This window comes from Miscanthus floridulus, unplaced genomic scaffold (assembly GCF_019320115.1).
Source record: "Miscanthus floridulus cultivar M001 unplaced genomic scaffold, ASM1932011v1 fs_142_1_2, whole genome shotgun sequence".
Taxonomy (NCBI): Eukaryota; Viridiplantae; Streptophyta; class Magnoliopsida; order Poales; family Poaceae; genus Miscanthus; species Miscanthus floridulus.
Genome location: NW_027096259.1, coordinates 1 through 22,424, shown reverse-complemented (window position 1 = coordinate 22,424; position 22,424 = coordinate 1). Strand labels below are relative to the sequence as shown.

Genomic DNA, 22,424 nt, shown 5'->3' with positions numbered 1-22,424 from the left:
CCAGTGAGGCAGCAAATGTCACTAGTACTACTCTAGTTACAACGTACTTCTCACTATGTTTTTGAATCTCCTACATGACGTTCTCGAATGAACTAATTTGCTTGTCCTAATAAACATTATAAATTCAAAAGGTAGAGAGTACACTTAATTATTAGCCATTGATAGATTAGCCAATAATATGCTAATTTGACTGATGTCATGCAGGGCAAAATAATTGGCAATCGATCTTCGGGAGATGGCCATGATGAAGATCAATTGCTAATGCTGAGCCTGATGCTGATGATAATTAGTAGGAAGAGGACAGTAGCAGCAATGATGACGACGACAAATGAGTAGGGGTTTGATGGCAAAGATGGTAACTACGCAGCCAAAGGAAAGGAAGGATGAACTAATAAAACTATATCGGTTGTTGAGAGTTAGTTAGCACAACAGCTGAGCGCGCAACGGTCTATCCATCTGTAGAAACAGTTTATTATTTGTTCCGATCTGGATGTAATGACAGTGAGTTGTGTCCCAAGTGCTAATGACTGTGACTGAGTAGTGCCAACGTACGTGTTGTATCTCGATGGAATGGTTTGTTTTATGTGGCTGTCAACTGGGGCAATTGGCGTAAAATGAACGAGGCTTGACATCGATAAGCATACTCCACAACAAATGGAAGGCGAATGCAAAGTATAGTGGCGTGACGATGTCACAAAGCTTATCAACCTATGCCTGCCGCTGGGCACACGCTGACACACATCACAGCTATGAACAATATATAAGCGGGCTCAGGGAGGGACAAGAGTAACCATGCCTCTGTGCTACAAGACTGACAACTCACTGTCATTATAGCCAGATCAGAACAGATAATAAACTATTTCTACAGATGGATTCAATCTGTAGAAGTACATTCCTCAGCACTAATCCAGATGCATTTCTTTCACAGATGTGCTTGCTCTAGAAACAAAGCAAGATTATGCATTGCTGAGCCTGGCAGAAAATTCTCTTCAGTACGGACTGTTGTAAATGTAGGGAATGTTGCAATGCCCAGCGATGTACTTCTCACCCTGGGGATGGAGCATCCTTGGGCTACAGGAAAAGCAGCGAGTGAAATCAACATTCTTCCTCACCACCGACCCATCGAGCTGAAACCCCTTGTGCCCAACTGCAACAAACAAAAACAACTTGTTCAGAACAATGTCTTGTTTGCGACAAGAGCATGAGCATGCATAAACGTAAAAATATATACAGATTGATATGATAGTGTTTTCCAACAGGAAACAACAGAGCATTGTTCCGAATACGACTAGCAATTTCTCGAGAATGTTTCCCTGGCATTGCTGAAACTTTGTAATATGAAGAATGTCCATATACATGACATCGTGGATGTAGAGGCTAGAGTGCTTTGTTGGTTTCATCATAAAAAAATAAGAGAAGATTGTGCTGAGCTTCAACCAAAACAAAAACACGTGGAACGGGTTCGCACTGATCAGCAAATTCCTCAAACCACAGACGACATAGTTCTAAAATGCTAGGTGATCTGTTTCGAAACAGCACACATGTTGTCATAGAAAGGATCACCAGTTAACATGAGTTTCATAGCTATTACCAAACTTCCCAGGACAAACAATTACATAGCAGTAACTACAAGTAAGCGAAATCACCACCATTCCCCACCCACAAGATAAAATATAAGAGCTTCCAAAAAACAGTCCAGCCAGCTCATGTGCGAATTCCAGGGCAGCTCATGACTGAGATTTTCAATTTTTTTGGTAAATGATATTTAATTAAAAATCATGATTCTATAATAACATGTATGAGAAGCTAGGTACTGATATTTTTTGTGAGGATTGATTTTCCTGCACCAACAACAATGTCAAATTGAAACACAAACAAAATAGACAGATAAACAATCCATGGCGCAAACGTTGCCTTGCTTACTCGGCACTATTTATGTCATTACTAGTGGCACTGATGCATAAGCTTAAAGAAAAACTGGCACATTGCAAAATTCATTTGGTCAGAAGAGTACAGAGTAGACCACTTTTAACAGTTCATTAGAGGGATCCACAATTCTGCTATAGTGGGTACATCAGTTATCAATTCAGATGTAAATAAATGCCAGATCCAAATAGGGCTAGGGTGCTTGCAGAGTGGATTAGGAGTGGCTCAGGTGTTTAATTTATGGCAATTTGACAATTTTGCATCTTTTGCATCAGTATGATGATCAACTACATCCTACTATGAGTGCATGACGAGATAAATGACACATAGAATTGCGAAACATAACCATTATGATGATGTCAATTCGTTGCATAAATGATCAGTAATTCTCTTGCCATGCATGGCCCAAATCATTACTGCTTGCCTTGCCATCGCACAGGCACTGTAACTAGCTATTTTCCCAGCTTAAAACACAATTTCCCATGCTAATGCCAATGTGTTCAATTGGTGATGATAGACAGAATAACGGTACATACAAACAGTACCCAATAATAGACAGCTGAGTGCCAGTTTGCAAAGAGAATGAGACGTACTTCTACTAATGACATAATACCTGACGCTTCATAAAATTTGCCCCGATACAAAATAAGAAGTCTTATGTTTAGACAAGAACCCCTTACTTACAACAGATCTCTACTGGATATTAAGTTATGAACACATACCATTTTGGACATCTTGCAGTCTTAAAATGCAGGTTTGAGTACTAAACTTTATCATAACTTGAGCATAAATAAAACGTGCTAAAAATTAAGATGGGTGCATGTCTTACCGAGCCAGGCGGTGGCGGCGGTGGAACTGGGAAGTAAGTTTTAGCCAGGTTGATGATGCAGCGGTGCTCAAACGAGGGGCGTCCAGGATCTCCTGACCCTGACTCTGAGCTGGTGCTCGACCATAGGAGGTCGCAAACTCGGGGAGGGAGAGCTGTAGATTTTTCTGACCACAGATGGGAACTGCTGGTTGATCGGCACGGGAGGTAGGCATACAGCTTCTGCAGGTGTTAACAGCACACGATCTAGAGGATGAACTCAGATCACTCCAACTCCAAATCAATCAGCACACAGGTAATAATATCCGATACAATAAGAGATAGAATCAGGGGAAGGCAGCAAGGAGGGGAATTAAGGTGCTAGGAAGAAGTTACTAGAAGGATCTAGAAAAGGAAATGCGAAAGGAAAGGTAATCTGTTGGTATTGGATAATTTGTTCGATGTCGTGCTTCTGGCCTACTCGTTCCCTTATGTAGCCAGAAGCCCCCAAGCCACCTGTGCCAGCCTAGCATGGCCCCACATGACAGGCCGTTCCTAACAGCAGGCTGCAGCACCTTCATGACCCTGAAAAACGGTGGGTGCTTTGCTTGTTAGTGACATCCAAAAGTTTTAAAATTCGATACAATTTCAACCTGTTCTCGGCAGAGATAGACGTAGGCTCGAAATTTTCAGGCTGAAGGAAACTGAGTCAGTTTCAGCCCTATTTACATATTTGTAAGTCCAGTTCGCAGAATTTGATCTGCATAAATTTTCAGCTTGATCAACCTAACAATCAATAGATCTGGATCAATGGGGAAAAAAGCTCTGTTCGGGGTTAGGGTTTGGGCACCATCAGCATCACCTTCTCTGCCGTCATCGTCGTCGTCGTAGGACACTGATGCCCTCAGCCGGCGGGGATCTCCTTCGCCTCCGGGACGGCGACGCTGCGCTTCGCACTAAGTCGAAGCTGCCGGAACGGGGAGAAGACAAGATCGATCATATCATTGCAATCGTGATTTCTAGTCGAGTCAAGCTCGGATTTTCCGTGAAGTTGGACTCTCGTTTTAGCTTGGTTTCAGTTGGGTTTTCTTCTGGCACCCGGACGTCCGAACGGACGTCCACACATACTGCACGTGGGGGCCTACGCCGCTCCATGTCCCGTGCCCACACCGTTACCATGCACGCTTCGTGTCCCGCGCATGTCCCCTCCACACCCACGCACATGCAGGCGAGCCCAGCAGCTGCAGCAGGTGATTGCTGCAAATAGGTCCCACTGTAACATGTGTAACAAGATATAGTTCTACAACATCTAGATGAAACACTTGAAACATACGTCCGAAATAATTGAAACATATGTCTGAGACACCAGAAAAACACGTTTTGTAGCCATTGCAAAACATATATAACATCCAGATAAAACACTTGCAACATACGTATAAAACACTTGAAACATACACTTGAAAACAACATTGCAACATGTCCAACATCCTAATATACTTTTGCAACATTGATATAAAAACACTTGTAACGTACCTTTGAAACACTTGAAATAGACGTTTGCAACATGCAGTTTCAGCGCAACATCTCCTTGCTGCTCGGGAGAATGGATCCTCGACGGTGTGTGGAGTTCTATCCCGGCCGTCGCGGGCTGCACACAGGCAAGTTCCGCCACGATTACGGCGAACTGGTTAGGCGGGCAAGAGATGTGTGTGGGCGGCCTCCACCTGGGCTGCTCGCGGGTGAGCTCCACGCCTGGACGCACCAAGCTGGGCAGGTAGAGGTCTTCCTGTCCACCGACCAAGCATCCGCCCCCGTGGTGGAGGCGGCAGCGGTCTCCCTCACCACAGGCGGGCGGCACAGCGCGGACGGTGGAGCCTGTGCGTACACGACTAGCGGCGGCGCTCGATGCTTGTGCGTATGCGGATGGCGGTGGCTCTTGTGCGGACCCGGGCGCTAGCAGAGCTCGTGCGTACACAATCGAAGAGCGGGCGGCGCGGTGGAGCTGATGCGAATGTGGAAGATAAGATGTCGCTCTCTTTTCTTTTCTTTTTTATTTTTTTAGAGAAACCTTGTATGCCGACGAGAGGAGTAGGCCTGTGGACCGGTCCGCAGCCCAGTTAGCCACGTCTGGACTGACTGACACGGAACAGACGTCAGTGGTGGAGCATTAGCGTTTCTCTAGGCATGTTTGGTTGTCACTCTCTCCATCCCAAGAACAACTTGATGTTATAGAATTTTAAGAACAAATTAATGCCTCGATTAAAATTACTCATTTACTTTTATTTGTTGAAGCTAATCCATTCGAATTAAAGAAAAAACCAATAATTCAAACAAATACACGAAGACATGCATATCACAATCTCAAGCCGATATGAGCCCCAAGAACTAAAACTTTCAGTTTTTTAGGATAAATTTTGAATCTTAAAACATGGCATTTTCTAATTAAGACGGAAAGAGTAGGTCACAGATCAAGATGCCAAGCCAAAATTTAGTCGTAGCCAAATAGCCATGCCGAAGTTTGACTAGTACCGGTAAAAATATTGTTTGGATGAGAGCTACATCAAATCTTGCCACCGACTATACGTATAACGTGTAGGGTTCACATTATCACAATCATTATTTTTTTCTTCATCGGAACATAATCCTGTGTGATGTTGTTTTGTAGGTAAAAAAAAGAGTAAAATGCATCCATGGTCCTTCCCGTCTAGGTCCTCAAACTAAAAAAAAACGACTATTTGGGTCCCTGAACTATTGTCGTCATACACCAATGGTCCAAGACCTGCCACGTCCGCACACAGCATCCAAAGTGGCGGTGCCACAGTGGCAGCTCGACGACGTGGCCATGCTATCTTCTAAAAAACCTGCCTCCTCGTCCGTCTGTTGCTCCCTTGTCCACATGGCATGGCGCCTCGCCCCTCGCTCGCCTGGCGGCGGCACTTGCTCGTGCGCCCACCTGGCGGCTGCGGCATCCAGCCCGTGCTCGCTTGCCCACGCACAATCATGGAGATTGCTGCCGGCAGCACGGAGGTGGCAGCTGCGGGGACACGGCGGCGGGCAGAGCGTCGCTGCCCGGGCACGCACGCCCCACGGCGTCCACGGCAAATCGCGAGCTCGAGCCCGGCGGTGGCACATCGTGAACTCGCGCCCAATGACCATGGCGAACGTGCCCGCGATGAGAGCCATCGGCGAACGTTACCTGCCCATCCTCACACAAGCACTCGATCTGCGAAATGCAAAGCAAAGATCGATCACATTAGTCAGGTCAGGTGACACCAGGATGCTAGCTGGATCAGGTGCAGGTTGTGGTTCCTGGACAGAGCTTTCCTCATGTCGGAGACAACGGTGGCGTCGTCCATGAACTTGACGCTGATATGCACCTCTCTCGCCATCTCGTGGAGCTACAACGTGATCTCCTTGTCACTCTCTCCGAGGCCGACGACGCTGAAGGAGTCCGGGACACGGTACGAGTGGGAATGCAGCTGCCTCCTCGTCCACTTGTCCATACCGCTGATGGTTGGGAGTCTTGGCTGGGCGTACTGGCCGGAGGCCACGACGACAGGGTCGAACACCTCTTCCGCGATGACCACCTCGCCGTCACAGTCGATCACCATGTCTCGACGAGCACCTCACCATCCAGCGCATCATGCCATCATCAGCTATGCGCCGCGCCGCCAGGCCGACGTGCAAGACCTTGGTGTTGAGCCTAACGACGTCGTTCATGAGCCCGAACGCATCACAGAAGTCCCTAATGTACCTGAGGTACTCGTCGTGACCCGGGTACCGGCGGCGGCGGGCGTTTCAACCAAGGCGGAGCCAATGGCTACTAACCAGGCATACCCGGTCACTCCTTGTTTCTCCAGGAAGAATCGGAACGTGAAGTCCCGATGCGAGTAGTTACCCGGGAACCTGCCCTTGCGCTCCTTGCTCAACGCCGGGATGGAGTCGGAACTCGGAAGTCAGAGAAGCCCATATGCTATCCCTAGGCACGTTGAGGCGGAGACGCCGCTGTGTGCACGCCGGCAGCGCCGACACCGAGAGGATCGCTGGCGTCGGTCTTCGGGTTGTATAGCCAATGCCCGCTGCTGCCGCTCTGCTCCATGATCGTGGCCCTCGCGGGCGGATACCAGCCCGGAGACGTCGGCGCCGACCATGCTTCCATGGTTGCGGCCCTGCAAGGGCGACGGCACCTTCGTGGCCCGCCCCGACGCCGCCCGGATGGAGAGAAGGGACTTGGGAGTGAGTAAGAGTACGTGGCAGGGTTTGTTTTAGAAGGTAGTATGGCCACGTCGTCCGGCTGTCACTCTGGCACTGCCACGTTAGATGTTAGTGCTGACATGGCAGGTTTTAGACCATTGGTGCACGGTGACAATAGTCCAGGGACCCAGATAGTCGTTTTTTTAGTTTGAGGACCCAGATGGGAAAACCCAAAAAGTTTAAGGACTCTGGGTGCATTTTACTCTAAAAAAAATCATAAGGAATACGGTGCTGAAATCAAATTGAAAATCAGATAATCGGTTTAGTATATATCCGCATTTGAAGTTTCGAAATCCAAGAATCTCGATGAACATGCAACCAACCACAACTTCTTCTTTTTTTTTGAGTGGATGCAACCAACCACCACTTGCCACCCATCTAAGTGCATGGGCACTCTCAGCGGGCCAAACTGGGTCACGTAGTCAGTGTTCTGGGCCTCCAGAAGCAGATATGGGCCGATGGAAGCGGATCTGACTGCGGGCCGATCGGAGGCCACTTTTGTGCTAACTTGGAATTAAATTTATTTTAGATACTATCAGGAATTAATTTATTGCAAGGAAATACAGCATACGAGGTATTAAAGTTTTTAGCCTGCTATTTTTAGGTAACAGGAAGGAATCAGAATAGTGGTGGGGGAAATACATGAAGTACATAACTGTGGAAAATATATAAAGTCTCATCTTAATCATCTCTGCAGGGAAGAACCACAAAAATGGATCACCTGTAGAAAAATCGGGACAAGCATGAAACTCAACAACCCCAGGAGGCCAGGACAATTAAGTCAATGACACGAAATAAACTAGCTTCGCTTGCAATTAGCACCTCAATTAGTGTGCTGCGTACAACAATTCTTCCAACCATCATGGCCAAATTCGAATCTCTGGTTGGAAACAGAGTACCATAGAGGCATTGCAATGGTAAGAAAACCTACGAGTAATCATACAGGGAGATGCTCTTGTCCTCGGACGCGCTAGCTAGACGCCCTGCCCGGATTCTGGCCCCACCTGGCGGCCGGAAGGCCACGGCCCAGACCTGATCAGAATGGTTGCTCATGGTCTGCACCGAGGTCCTCATGTTGATGTCCCAGAGCCGGACGGTGCGGTCGCTGGATCCCGTCGCCACCGCCAAGCCATCAGGGCTCACGTCGATGCTCAGCACCCAGCTGGCGTGGCCTGACATGGCCCCGATGAGGCTCTTCTCCTTGGTGTCGTAGATGTGGATGTGGCAGTCGTCGCAGGCCGTGAACAGCACATGGGGGTCCACAGAGGAGAACACCATGGACCGCACCGGCATGTGGTGGCCCTCGAGATGGTGGAGGAACTTCATGCGAACAGCGTCGTAGATGGCAATGCTGCCGTCCATGGACCCACATGCTAACAGCTTCCCATCAGGGCTCCAGGCAACTGAAAGGACAAACTTGCCACTGCCTGTCCTGTCAGGGCGAGCTCCCTCTGGACGTGGGACAGTGAGGCTGGTAATTGGCTGCCATCTCTCTGTGTCCCAGAGCTTCACTGATCCACTGCCACCACCAGCTGCAGCCAGAGCATTACCCTGAAAAGGAAAGAGTATGGATTAGCCCAGCCTGTCAATAACCAAACTAAAGAAAGAACAGCCAATTTGACAAATTGGATGTAACAGGAGAGAAGGATAATTCAGAAATGATTTGCCATCATCTGTATTACCTGGAATCATAAGTACAACAGAACATGCCAATCAGCTGTCTAAGTTTTAGCCAAAACAGAATATCCAAACTAATATTATCAAACAGTGCCAGGTGAGGCATTTCAGGAGAAAAGGACTGAATGAACAGCCAGTAACACATGTCAACTGTGTAAACATCAAATTCTACATCATAAACAAGTCTATCAATATGCATTTGTGCCAACCATACAGTACAGGAAAATTAGTTTCATGTTCAAACAAGGTTCAGGATAAGTTGTCACATGATCCAGAGTATGATTTATGCTTCTATAGTGTAGCAAGGTGAATCACATCAAGATAATGTCTAATTGAAATGACAACAGCTCTACTACTTCTACTTCTCCAAATTAATTCTTTGAAGCAGCATTACTGTCCAAATGTGAAAAAAGAATTTGATATTTCAGCATAAATACAAATTCGAAGTATTCAAAAATTAGATTCTTTAATATAGTAAAGGCTTTGAAACAGTCCACAGGCAAAGTGAACTCCCAAATTGTCCAACCCCACAACTATTGCAACTTTTACCAACTGAATGTACTGAGAGCATGTAAAATAGTGTGAACCGGTTTATCAAACAGATATATAATGGAAAACTGATGCAGCATAACCATAAAAATCTAAGAACATAATCTGTCACAAAGATGTCTACACAAACCTTGCACCGATACATATAAGTTGATAATTGCATATTATTTTCAATAAGGACCATCAGTACAAGTATGTGATTGCAGAAACACCAAAAAGGGGGATCAAGTGACACTATGCCAATAAATGCAGGACGATTACTGGCAATAAACAAGTGAAGGGCTAGAAGTGCCTTCATTTGATAGCAATAATAAAGCAACAGACAAGTAACAGGACAGACTTGCATTCCCTATGTACCAACTACAGGCTTCACCTACACAACACAATGGCAGATTGGGAAAGCTTGAAACCGACCATTTTTTTTCAGCATGCAAGATCTTAATTTTCCTAACTTCCAAGGCTAGAATTAGCATTTTAAACTGAATCCAACAAAATCAACCAAGCAATCTGAGGAATACTCTCTTAAATTTTCAGTTTTTTACAATAAGTAAAATTGCAAACTCAAGAAATCCAAACCAGGGCAGCACTAATCCAGCACTACGATTGAACTAAATAAAAGGTGGTTTATTCATATGCAGCATTTTGTTTTTCCTTAACTGTACAAAACACTACTAGTGGTCAAGGACCACATTTTTATCATGGGATTCAACCCTGAAATCTACAAAGTGAACCAGGCCATCAGAGGTATACACCATTCATTATCAATCTGCACTAGCACACTTAACAGTAATTGTGAAACCCACAAAATCCAACCCAGGACAACATTTTTGCAGCACTCTGCCCACGAATTACTAGAATCACCACACATCTAACTAAAATCAAACACATTTAGCTCAATCACCTATGGACTGCAACCTAAGTTACAGCAGAAATCGCGGGAAAGCAACCATTTTTGCCTTTTAAAAAATCCAGAGTCCCAACTAGGAGGAACCAGCCACGCAGTCACCTTGGGGTGGAACTGGACGCCCCAGACCTCGGACGGCGGCGCCTCCAACGTGGCGACAGATGCCCCCGTGTCGACGTCGAAGACGCGGATGAAGCTGTCGAGCGACACGGCGGCGGCGAGCGCGCCGGCTGGGTGGGCGGCGAGGGAGACGACACCGAGCGCGTGGCCCCGCGCGGGGGACCCCAAGGCGGCGAGGTCGTCGGGGAGCCAAGCGCGGACGGTCTCGTCGAGCGCGCCGGTGAGGAGCACCGCCGTGGGGCGGTGGTCGGCGGCGGGCGCCCACGCCGCCGCCCAGATGGACTCCTCGTGGGCGCCGTCCACAGACTTGAGCCCCGCGAGCTTCATCTCCCTTGGTCGCGTCTGGGTCCCGAACGGCTCCTCGCCGGCGAGCGGAAGACGAGGTGGAACCCTAGATCGGTGTGCTCGATCTGGTGTGGGGTTGGGGAAAGTGAGAGAGAGAAGAGGAGGGCTTTGTGGGTTTTAGAAAACCAACATTTTTTTATACGACCAAAGTTAAAGAATGGATAGGAAAAGAAGATTTTGATGATGACCAATTAAACGAGAAGAAAACAAATAAAATAATAATAAATATAAAAAATGTTTTGATGGTGACTAAATTAAATAAAAGAAAAGATTATACATAATATTCATCAACCTCTCCGCTCTAAAAAAAGGAGATGGTAGAATAACTTAAAATGACATCTAAAACAACATAGTATATATTCATATATCGAAACATATCAAGAAATAAAGAGCTTATTTCTTCTTTTGATCCTAGTTCTTGATCTTGCATCTATGTAATCCAGCTAATCTCTCAACACTTTTTAGTAGTTTTTTTTTTGTTAAAAATGACTTTTTAGTAGTTTTGATTGAGGCGCATCTACGAGTGTTTGGTAGGCCTCCTTGCAAGGGAGCCACGAGTTAAAATCGTGCCAAAAAGGCCAGTTGGGTTCAGGCCACTTTCTATACACTGTATATGTAGAATCTTCTCTTTGTTTTCTTTTTTCTTTTTGGAAACTCGAACTTGCAGGGTGGTTATTTTTTCTGACACACTATTACACTTACAGTGTAAATATAACAGATGCATCATTATCAAATTTGCAGACTGTAAGCACATGCCAAGCTAGAAATTAAAGTCCAGAGTTTATTATTGTATCTCTTAAAAAATTTGAATAAGACTGAACAGGTCAAACAAGATATTTGTGATAATGGAACCAATAGGCAAAAAATATTAACGATGCAAAAATCAATGCACCAATTACGGTACAATAGGGTTGTAATTCACTAGTTATTCGGGATGCTCGTCAAATCTAAAAAAATAGAGGTTATTTGGATTCCTTGGAAACCCCCGCCTACATCACCATTCAAAATTTCTTGTCCTACTATTGGGCAAACTACATGAGCACTGGGTTCAATGTAGTAAAAACGTCACTTATTTTAGGACAGAGGGAGTAATATGTATAACGATCAAGAAGGGACTTCATCTATAACATTATCCCTCCAAACTATATAAGGAGGGATAGAACCCCTCTACTCCTCCCTAATCGGTACCAAACACATCACCCCCGCATGCATATATCAGCATACAACGCACAAGTAATACAAGCATCATCATACACGAGACGTGGGACATCATCTACCTAAACCAGTATCAATCTGTGTCGTCCTGTGTGCGACCACCTGATCTACCACCTGATACAAAGTGTAGTAATAGTAAGTAAGGGAGAAAAAACGGCAAGCGGTAGATCCAGATGGGGGACGGCTCCCCATCCCGCCGCTGGTGGGCGGATGAAGTGGAAGATGTGGAAGATGGGCCTGCGTCGCCGCGCGTTGGGGGAGATGGCGAGTCTGGAGCTTGGGGAGACTGGTTCCTCGGTTGTGGTCCTGAGGGCCGTGTGGCCATCAATGACTCGGAGGAATACTCCAGCTCCAGCTCGGAGGTGTGGCGCTCGGTGTCCCCATCGTCGCCTGGGAGGGGCAAGGAAGTTGCTGCGGAGCCTCGCGGCAAGCGCCAGAGGGCGCGCCGGCACCGTCATCGACAACGTCGTGCGGAGGGCTTTATGGGGGCGGCCAGGCGTGCGCATCCACAGCTAGGATCGGGCCCCCACTCGCCTCGCCGCTCAGCTTCTCCGTGGTCCCATCCTGCCAGATCCCGCGGAGTGCCGGATGATGGTGGCTTCTAGGAGGTCTACAGCCGCCGTTTTGGGCATCCACACCCCTCTCCACCGAGGTCCCCTCGCCCGGTCCCACCGGAGCTACGGGGGCTGTGCTTCAACTGTCTTCAACCTGGCCATGTGAGGGCCCAATGCAGATCCAAGCCAAGATGCTACAACTGTAGGATGGAGGGCCATCGGGCGGCTCGGTGTCCCTTCCCGCCCCAGGGGGCGATCATCGGCCACAAGCGGGGGCGCTCGCCGTCGGCTGTGTCCCGGCCGGGGCTCGCTCAGGGCGGCCCGGCAAAATGGCAACATCGGCCGAGCTCTGCTGGCACTGTCTCGCCCTGCTCAACGTCTACACAGGGCTCCTTCGCCGTTCCCCGCTACTACGAGCCTCCGACGCCGCCCTCGCCTCCGCCCCCATAGTCGCTGTTGCCCCCACCGTCTCTGACTCCTTCGATGCGGCCGGAGCAGCCTCTCTCCGCTTCTACTACGCCTGGGGCCGGGGCGGATAATGCAGCACATATGGAGGTGGCCCGCGCTGATGGTGCAGGGGCACGGCAGCGCCGCACTGGGTCGCTGGTGGTGGTTCCCCGTACTAAAGAAATTGAGTTTTCTAAAGACATGCTGGGCAATGCGTTGGTGGCGATGATTGGTGGCACCAGGCCGGAGATCTCGACCGCAAGGGTGTACAGCTACTTGAGGAACCGTTTCAACATCCAGCTGGATGTGGTAGATGTGCGACGACATGAACCGGAGGATTTTGTGGTCTGGTTTCGACACCGGGCAGACAGGGATCGTGTGCTGGGGGCTACGCCTGGGGGTGCTCTCATGCCGTTGGTGTGGCATCCTTGGCGGCGCACCTCTGGAGCAAGTGCTATAGCCTTCAAGTTCAAAGTCCTGGTGGCGCTCAGGCATGTACCGTTGCACGCGAGAAATACTGATGTGGCACAGGTCGTCCTGGGGCTGTCGTGTACTTATGTGGAGCTCATAGATAGGAGGGACACTCCGGTGGACGATGATCGAGAGTTTTTCGTTACAGCTTGGTGTTGGCATCCGCAGTTCATCCTCGATGAACAGATTATTTATATTCGTGAACCAAGAGTGCCAGGGGTTGTGCTGGAGGTCTAGGAATCGGCTCCGGGTCTACGTTATTTGATCCATATACGACTTGTTGCTCACCAAGACTACAGTACACCACCCCAATCGCCGGGCAGGGGTGACAATGGTGGTCATGACGACAAAGGGGGAGATGACAATGATGGGATCAATGGCAACGATGAAGCTGGAGTCGTTGGTGATGTTCACTCTGGGAGTTCATACCCTGATTATGACCCAACTCCGAGGAGGGACAGTGATTTAGATGACTCTAGGGATAGCAACTATAATCATTATCACCCAGGTCAAGTTTATTGCAAGGCCGGGCTTGAGACTACAGCCATCCAAGTGGGGAGTTTCTACTGCCCTCTTAGTCCAGAAGTGCTTGCTGATGGGGATGACACGTTCTCGGTGGTGCCTTCATCCCCTGCTGTTGTTCAGGGGTCGCTGGAACATTGGGAGATGCGGTCCGCTCCTCGGACCCTTGGGAGCGCACTGAAGATCCACTCTTCCTCCTGTTCGACGTTGATCCGGAGGACTTTGCGGTCGCCCTCTCTTCTACCATGGCATGGCTTGTCACCTGCTACGGGCGTGGTGGGCTGCTTCTTGCGCCATGCTCCACATTTGTTGTAGGATGGGCGAAGCGTGTGGACTCCGCCCCCGGTGATCCAGGATGATTGGTGGGCCAAACATGTGGCCTCTGAATTTGAGGCGGGGAAGGAGAGGGACATGATGCAACCTGGCCTGAACTCTGTTGACTGGTGGTCGAACATGGTTGAGATGGAATGGGCTCAATAGGACAACAATGTACGAAGCCATGATGGCTCTCTCGCTGCACCTGTGTTGAGTCTAGTGGGACCGGAACTTCCTGATCCTGTGCTGGAGTTGCAGGAGGAGGGTGTTTCTACTGGTGCAGTGGCTGATTACCAGCGGGGGGGGGGGCACGGTCCATCCAGGATCTGCTAGAGGAAGAGGTGTGTCTTCCTTTCCATTCACCGATTATTAAGGAGAGGCCAAGACTACGGCGTGCTCGGACTCTAGTCTCAGGGCGGACCATCAGGAGAAGCGGGCGTCTTGCTACCCGTCCGTGCGTGGCAAATGCCATGGCTCAGGCACATCGCGTGTTGCTGAAGAAGTTGGGGTGCCAGTGAGGGATGATGCCCCTGAGGCCGAGCTAGAGGGGTTGGTCAAGGCGGCGTTCTGCGGCGACATCACGGCACGCAAGAGGGTCGCTCTCCAAACTTTCCTGGAGGGGAAGGTGGACCTAGTGGCCATGGACCTGGACGTGGCTAGGGTGGACGAGGCCCTCAACTAAGGACTTGGTGCTGTCTACTGCTGTGTCGCACCTTGGTTTCTTAATGTCGACGAACTTTTCTTGTTTCAATTGGAACGTGCGTGGCCTCAACGATCGTGCGCGTCGTAATGTAGTCAGGGAGTTCATTGGGATGGAGAAGCCATCCATTGTCTGTATCTAGGAGACCAAACTCTCCAGTTTCTGTAATTCGGTGTCTAATGAACTTTTAGGATTGGCTTTTGACTATGATTTTGTCCCTTCTGTTGGGGTGGCGAGGGGCATTCTGTTGGCTTGGAGGAGGGATCGCTGGACTGTGTCCAGTATCTCTAAGGGGCATTTCTCCATCTCTGCCAAGCTCGAGGAAGGAGGCCCTGTGACCCGATCATGGTGGTTAACCGTGGTCTATGGACCTCAGGAAGATGGTGATAAGGTGGAGTTCCTCCAAGAACTGTTGCACTTCAGGGAGTAATGTGCTTGGCCCTGGATGGTCACCGGAGACTTCAATATGATTTATCATGCCAGTGATAAGAATAATGACAGGCTTGATAGGCGAGGCATGAGGCACTTCCGTTCTTTCATAAACAAAGCGCACCTGGAGGAGTTGCAGCTGCTTGAAAGAAGATTCACGTGGTCAAACGCGAGGGGGCGCCCTACTCTCGAACTGCTTGACCGAATGTTCACCTCGGTCGAGTGGTTGATGGAGTTTCCAAACCACGTCCTGAGGCCGCTCTCCTCAGATTGCTCTGATCACTGTCCGCTGCTCCTCCAGGTCCAGTCTTTGTCGGGTCCGAAGAGGCATTTCAGGTTTGAGCCCTTCTGGGCAAAAATCCCTGGCTTCGCAAAGGTGGTCGCTACGGCGTGGGAACCTTCGGTGCTGAATGTGGATTACTGTCGTGTGCTTGACTGCAAGCTGAGGGCCGTCGCCAAAGCATTACGCAAGTGGAGCAATGCAAACGTTGGGAGTGTACGGCTTCAGCTAGCCATTGCCCGGAAGGTCATCCTGCGCCTTGATGGTGAAGAGGAACAGCGGGTGCTCGTTGATTGGGAGTTGGAATTACGTCGCCTGTTAAAAGTCAGGGTGCTCGGTCTGGCTTCCCTGGCGCGTACAATCTCCAGGCAGCGGTCGCGTGCTCTGTACCTGGCAGAGGGGGAAGCCAACACAAGGTTTTTTCACCTACAGGCTTGCCATCGCGGTCGACAGAACATGATCCGCTCCCTTCGAGTAAATGGTGCGCAGGTGGTCTCAGATGAGGGGATGGCGGACGCCCTGTTTGACTACTATAATGGTATTCTTGGCAATAACTTTGTTAGAACCAGGATGCTCAACTTACAGGCCATTGGTGTTCCCTCCTTGGATCTGCACACCCTTGAGTTTCTGTTCTCTGAGGAGGAGGTGCATGCGGTTGTCATGGAACTGCCGGCTGATAAGGCGCTGGGTCCGGACGGTTTTGCTGGGAGATTCTATAAGGCCACATGGAATATCATCAAAGGAGACATAATGAACGCGATCAACGTGTTCTGGGCACAGAATACTAGGAGTTTCCATCATCTCAATGATGCGTACATGATTCTTTTGAAAAAGAAAGAGGGGGCTGAGGAGATTCGTGAATACAGGCCCATTAGCCTAATACACAGCTTTGGCAAGTTGGTAACTAAATGCATGGCAAATAGTTTGGCAAGGTTTCTTGATCAGCTGGTGACGTGCAATCAGACCGCGTTCATCAAGGGAAGAAGCATTCATGAGAATTTTAGGGAGGTGCAGCTTGCTTGTAAGGCACTTCATGCCAGCCGGTCACCTTGTGTGATGCTGAAAATCGACATCGCCAAGGCCTTTGATACGGTTGCCTGGGAGTTTCTGCTGGATGTCCTTCAGCACATGGGCTTCGGAACACGGTGGAGGAATTGGATAGCGGCGATCCTTTCTTCCTCTAGCTCCAAGGTACTACTCAATGGCCACCCGGGAAGACGGATTTGCCATGCACGGGGCTTACGTCAGGGGGATCCGCTTTCTCCTATGCTGTTCGTTTTGGTCATGGATGTACTCAATCACTTCCTACTATGGGTGGATCAAAGGCAGCTGTTGACGCTGGTCCGGGGAGTTGCGGACTTCCGGGTGAGTTTGTAAGCTGATGACTTGGTAATCCTTGTAGCTCCAGTTACCAGGGATCTGGAGGCCATTAAGGCGGCGCTACAGATTTTTTGTCTCGCTTCCGGGCTTTTCTCCAACTTCGACAAAAGCATGGCAACACCAATTCATTGTACCGTGGAGGATTTGCAGAGGCTAAATGAGGTGCTTGCTTGCCGTGTGGAGTATTTCCCATGTCGTTACTTGGGGATTCCGCTATCTGTTTTCAAACTAAAGCGTTTGGAGGAGCAATTCCTCATTGATAAGGTGGCAGCTAGAATACCTAGATGGAAGGGGAACCTGTTGAGCATGGCTGGCCGCACGGCCTTGGTAAAGGCAACACTGTCAGCGATCCCGGTGCATATCTCCATCGCCCTATGTCTGTCACCGTGGGCAATTGGGGAGATTGATCGCCTGCGTCGTGCTTTTATCTGGACAGGTTCGGAGGTGGCTGCTGGTGGCCGCTGTAGGGTTGCCTGGATAGTTTGCTGCCGGCCCAAGGAGCTGGGCGGCCTCGGTATTTCTGACCTCAGGCATGTGGGAATTGCGCTGCGTTTGCGGTGGGTGTGGCGCGACAGGCGCGCTGGCAAGATGCCTGTGTCCAGGGAGAGCATGGTGCTGAAGCTGTTACAGGCCGCTGCGGTGTTGACCCTTGGCAATGGGGAATCCACCTTCTTCTGGACAGATGTCTGGCTGGATGGAAGATGCATTGAGGACATTGCGCCGTCTATCTTTGTGACGGTCAGTGCCAGGAAGAAGAAGACGGTTGTGGCCCATGCGCTCGTGGGGGATGCTTGGGTGCGCCATGTGCAGGGGCCGGTGACTACACAACAGATGCTCGAGTTTGGCTACTTGTTCGATCTTCTGGAGTCCGTTCATTTGTCTGATGAGCTTGATACTTTCCGTTGGCTTCTGTCGGCGGATGGAGAGTACTCAGCGGCTTCGGCCTACGGGGCGATGTTCTTTGGTTCATCACCCGTGTTTGGGGCTAAGCAGGTGTGGAAGACCGCGGCACCACCGCGTGTACGCTTCTTTTTCTGGCTCGTCCTTCATGATCGCTGTTGGACAGCGGAACGAAGATTCAGACATGGTTTGTAGCTGTCCAGTACCTGCATCATGTGTGACCAGACGGCGGAGACAATTGATCACATCTTACTGGGATGTTCACTAACTAGGGAGGTGTGGGTTTTGGTGCTGTCCAGGCTAAATCTTCACTCTACCATTGTTGTTAGAGATGAAAATGTGTTTCAGTGGTGGCTTACGGCTAGGAAGCAGCTTCCAAAATTGTTGCGAAGAGGTTTTGACTCTCTATTCTTCCTGGTGGGATGGCTTATATGGAAGGAGAGGAACGCCAGAACTTTCAACGGCGTGGGGCGCCCGGCGGCGGAATTGGCTACGCTTATTCAGGATGAGGCTTCGTCGTGGTGCCAGGCGGGCTTCACACATTTGCGGCTGCTGCTGTCCGTTTTGGGGGCTTGATCCAGCTTGCTGCCTGCGCTAGTCGCAATATGTAACTTGGTGTAATCCCCCGTGTGCTCTGGTGTGGGGTGGGGTGTGTGTTTTTGGTAACCAGAGTGTTACCATGCTTGTTGTTTATTCTAAAAACTTCTGTTCTGCTTAATGAAATACGCGCTTTGGCGTGCTCTAAAAAAAATCTACCACCTGATCTATTACGTGTGATACATTGATTATATGCTTGTGTTACAAAACACAGACATACATACTTGTTCCCACTTTTATTTATTCCCTTAATTACAATGTGTATACCAAACACATCACACGGTAGACACTAGCACAGCATGTAAGGGGGTCGCCGGATTCAACACGGTGCCATAGCGGTCATGGAGGTCCATACCCTCCAATCCGATCCCATCACCATCAGGTAGTCTCCACTCATTTCTGTGCAGAATCGAGGCCAGCAGCAACGGCACAGACCGCGCGGTGTACTCCATTCCAGGGCACACCCTGCGCCCTGCACCAAACGGCCTATACGCCTCCTTCACCATTGATGAGTGTACCTCCTGGCCAGCCAAGAACCTCTCCGGGATGAACTCCTCGGCACGAGGCCATGCGCTCTCGTCCCTTCCTATCGCCCACAGGTTAACGATGACGCCCGTCCCTTTCGGCACATGGAATCCACCTAGAGACATGTCATCCGCGACAACCTCACGCGGTATCAGAGGTACTGCTGGGTGTAGGCGAAGTGTCTCCTTCACCACGGCATGGAGGTACGGCAGCTCGCTGAGGTCGCTCTCCGTGACGAAATCTGTAGACCCTAGTTTCTCAGCGAGCTCGGCGTTCACCTTCTTCATCTTCTCCGGGTGGCGAAGCAGCTCCGCCATCGCCCATTGCACGGTTACCGTGCTCGTGTCACTCGCCGCGATGAACATATCCTATAAACCGATGATGCACAGGTTATATTCAACGTAATCATGCAAAGTTTATCCAAGATAGTATGTGTGTATGCGTACTGTTAGAAATGTAGTGATCTGTTGGCGCGTGAGCTTGGCCATGGCCATCCGGGAGAGGAGGACATCCAAGATGTCATTGTGCTTCTCGCCGCAAGCTAATCGTTTCTCAATGATCACCTCATCAAAGAACCTGAACAGCTTGGCCAGGTGCGTGGAGATGCGGCGGCGCGAGCCGAGGAGGTGTTCCAGCGGCGCCAGGAAAGGGAAGGCGTCGGAGACGCTGGGCTTGGACCACTCCTCGAGCACGGGCACGACGAGGCTCTTGAACGTCTGTGCCTTCTGCTGCTCGCGCAGGTCCACCACGTCCTCGGAGAAGAGAACGTTCGACACGACGTTGAGCACCGTGCCGTTCACGGCCTCCCGGATGTTCACTGGCCTGCCGGAGCCAGCGCACGCCCTCACGTGCTCGGCGAGCTGGCCGGCACGGCGTTCCAGGACGGGGCGGATTCGGCTGGAGGAGAAGCCGGCGCCGATCAGGACGCGGAGCTGCCGCCACAGCTGGTCGGAGCTCGGGAGGAAGACCATGGACGTGGCGCCGTACGACAGCGCGCGCACGTTGTCGGGGACGAGCCGGGCCGCGAGCGCCGCGTCGTTCTTCACCAGGGCCTCGTGGGCGACGGCGGCGGACGAGACCACGGCCATGGCGCGGGTCAGGCCGAGCCGGAGGTACACGATGGGGCCGTGGGCTTTCGCGAGGGCGACGAGGCTCCGGTGCGGGTTGTGTCGGAGGGGCCCGATGACGTAGAGGAGGCTGCCGAGGAGAGGGTAGCCGGCGGGGCCAGGAGGAGCCGGTTTGTTGAGAGCTGTCGCGGAAGTACGCTTGCTCTGCATAGATCTGTGCAGGGTGGCAATGGTGAACGCCAGCAGCAGTGTCACTGTGTAAGCAGCAAGCAACACCAACAACCCCATCCTGTCGTGTGTGTCAGGTGTGTGCGCTGTTTATTGAGCTAGCTAGCACGGCGATATATATATATATATATACAGTATATATTCATTTCCTGTTGATTAGCCCATGATGCGGCCTACGTGGAGTTCGAGTAAGCATCGTTTTCACGTGGTACACGCGGCTCCGACAATTTTAAATGCTATTGGAGCAGTGACAGTTTCCCTCTCCGTCGGCTCCGACAAAAACAAACAAACAAACGAACAATATATAAGAGATCCTTTTTCATGTCATCATGCATGGTAGTATGCTCTACCAATTTTGTTTGAACTCTTGCATGGTTGGGTTGCTACGCAAATTTGTGAGAACTTTGGTCAAGAATATGATGCTGTCAGTCTATTTTCATAATTAGGAAAAAAAATTCTTGGAGTTGCAGAGCTGAAACTTGGTGAGTGCGCGCGGCTGTGCGAGCGGGCCAGCGGATGGCTACATGATGCAGGCTGAGCAGGCCAAGGCGGGCCAGGAAAGCTGGGGCCTGGGGGCACCGTCTGGGCCGTACAGGCCTGCGCAGCGGGCGAAGGCAGGTGGTGTCTGCGGGCTGGCGATGGGCCGGAGAATCGCAGCAGAAGGCTGAACCCCAGGGCCAGCCGGAGGGGGTGCCACGGGAGCTCAGCCAAATTAAAAATTAACCTTTTCATTTTAATAGAAATTGAAAAAAAAGCATTGGTACTAGCCCCATGTATTTTGTTACTAATCTTATTTATTTGGTACATTTTCAGTACTTTTTTGTAACCTCCGATTTCTTCACCATTCGATCTCTCTTCATGGACGGTTCATATCTCTCTTAACCACCGTAAAACTTGTAATATAAATTTCAATTTTTTTGAATCCTATATAAATTCCAGTTTTGACTCTGTCCTGTCGCTGCCAATTTTTGTGTTTTCTCTATTTATTTAAGATCGGAGGGGTCTGTGTGTTATCCCTATATTATCTTATAAGAATGATATATTCATGTTTCAAACCGGCTTTATATTATCAGATTCATTTATAGAAATGAATACTAATATTTATATCCTCAAGATTCTTCATAAACACATTTTTCATACTCTATCTGTATAGTCTCATAAATGTTGACAATTTTTTATCTGCATATTTGGTTAAGCTTAAGGCAATTTGATTTAAAGAAAATAAACTAGAACATCAGGTTTTTCCTCATGACCGGATCGGAGGAAAGCATGCATTATCATCTCCCCATACGTTTCTTTATTCGTTCACGAGATTTATTGATTTAGTTGATTGGTCGAAAGGGGGAAACCCTCCACCTCCAGAAAAAGAATAAACGAAGAAGACACGAGTTTCACGGCTGGATATGGTGACACGATGGATCATAGAGAGTTGAGAGTTGTGGGACCTGACAATAGCCTCTCAACGTGCAGGCCTGTCTTGTCTTGTGGCCATAAACAAGTGCCGCTGATAAACCAACACACACAGTCACTCACACGTAGGCCTTGTTTACTTCCAAAAAGTTTTCCCAACAAGTATAACAGTCATTACATCGAATCTTGCGATACATGCATAGAGTATTAAATGTAAACGAAAAAAACTAATTACACAGTTTGGTTGAAAATCGTGAGACGAACGTTTTGAGCCTAATTAGTCCATGATTAAATACTAATTGTCAAATAAAAACGAAAGTACTACAGTAGCTAAATTCCCAAATTTCATGCAACTAAACACTGCCGTAGTCTACGTGATAGCAAAAGCATGGGGACCTTGCAAAAATTGCAGCAGCCCACCGGCCACCTAGGTTTCAATTTCATCTATCGTATGGATGGAATTCAGTTTTTTTTTTCCTTTTGGAAAAGGACAAACAACTGGCATGCACGCACGCATTTTTGGTGTTGCTTCTTCCACGTCAGTACGGCAATGCAGAGCCAAGAGAAAGCCAGGGGTGCACACATGGGGACGAAAATGATGTGTCCTTTGTTTCTGACCCGGCACGATAAAAGCACCCTTTTTCATACTAGAATTAGTAGGTGGCTACCATAATTTGCATGGTCCCAAGCAGATGGAAAAGTAGCCGACCAATTTCGAGGAGTCTGTGTCGCTCCACTGCCCCAACTGTGATGGCTGCTAAATCCTACAGGTTATACGAGTTATTATGTTTTTGTTTCTCTTAT

General features: G+C 49.4%; 3 protein-coding genes and 1 pseudogene across 3 annotated transcripts; 1 reads left to right on the top strand and 3 right to left on the bottom strand.

The window, feature by feature from the left end:
* Positions 1 to 989: 989 nt before the first annotated feature.
* Positions 990 to 5,914, bottom strand: LOC136530467 (uncharacterized; annotated as a pseudogene).
* A 1,783-nt stretch (positions 5,915 to 7,697) lies between these two features.
* LOC136530468 (WD repeat-containing protein VIP3-like) lies at positions 7,698 to 10,677 on the bottom strand. The gene is made up of 2 exons (XM_066523200.1): positions 10,218 to 10,677; positions 7,698 to 8,536 (listed from the first exon to the last, which is right to left on the bottom strand). The coding sequence occupies exons 1-2, from the start codon at positions 10,560 to 10,562 to the stop codon at positions 7,913 to 7,915; spliced, it is 969 nt and encodes a 322-aa protein (XP_066379297.1). The 5' UTR covers positions 10,563 to 10,677; the 3' UTR covers positions 7,698 to 7,912.
* A 4,572-nt stretch (positions 10,678 to 15,249) lies between these two features.
* Positions 15,250 to 18,369, top strand: LOC136530465 (uncharacterized). The gene is made up of 3 exons (XM_066523198.1): positions 15,250 to 16,534; positions 16,916 to 17,913; positions 18,019 to 18,369. Exons 1-3 carry the CDS (start codon positions 15,250 to 15,252, stop codon positions 18,367 to 18,369), a joined length of 2,634 nt encoding a protein of 877 aa, XP_066379295.1.
* Positions 18,370 to 18,665: 296 nt separating this feature from the next.
* On the bottom strand, positions 18,666 to 20,270 carry LOC136530466 (cytochrome P450 76M5-like). Its single transcript, XM_066523199.1, has 2 exons — positions 19,362 to 20,270; positions 18,666 to 19,283 (listed from the first exon to the last, which is right to left on the bottom strand). The coding sequence occupies exons 1-2, from the start codon at positions 20,268 to 20,270 to the stop codon at positions 18,666 to 18,668; spliced, it is 1,527 nt and encodes a 508-aa protein (XP_066379296.1).
* Between the last annotated feature and the right edge of the window lie 2,154 nt (positions 20,271 to 22,424).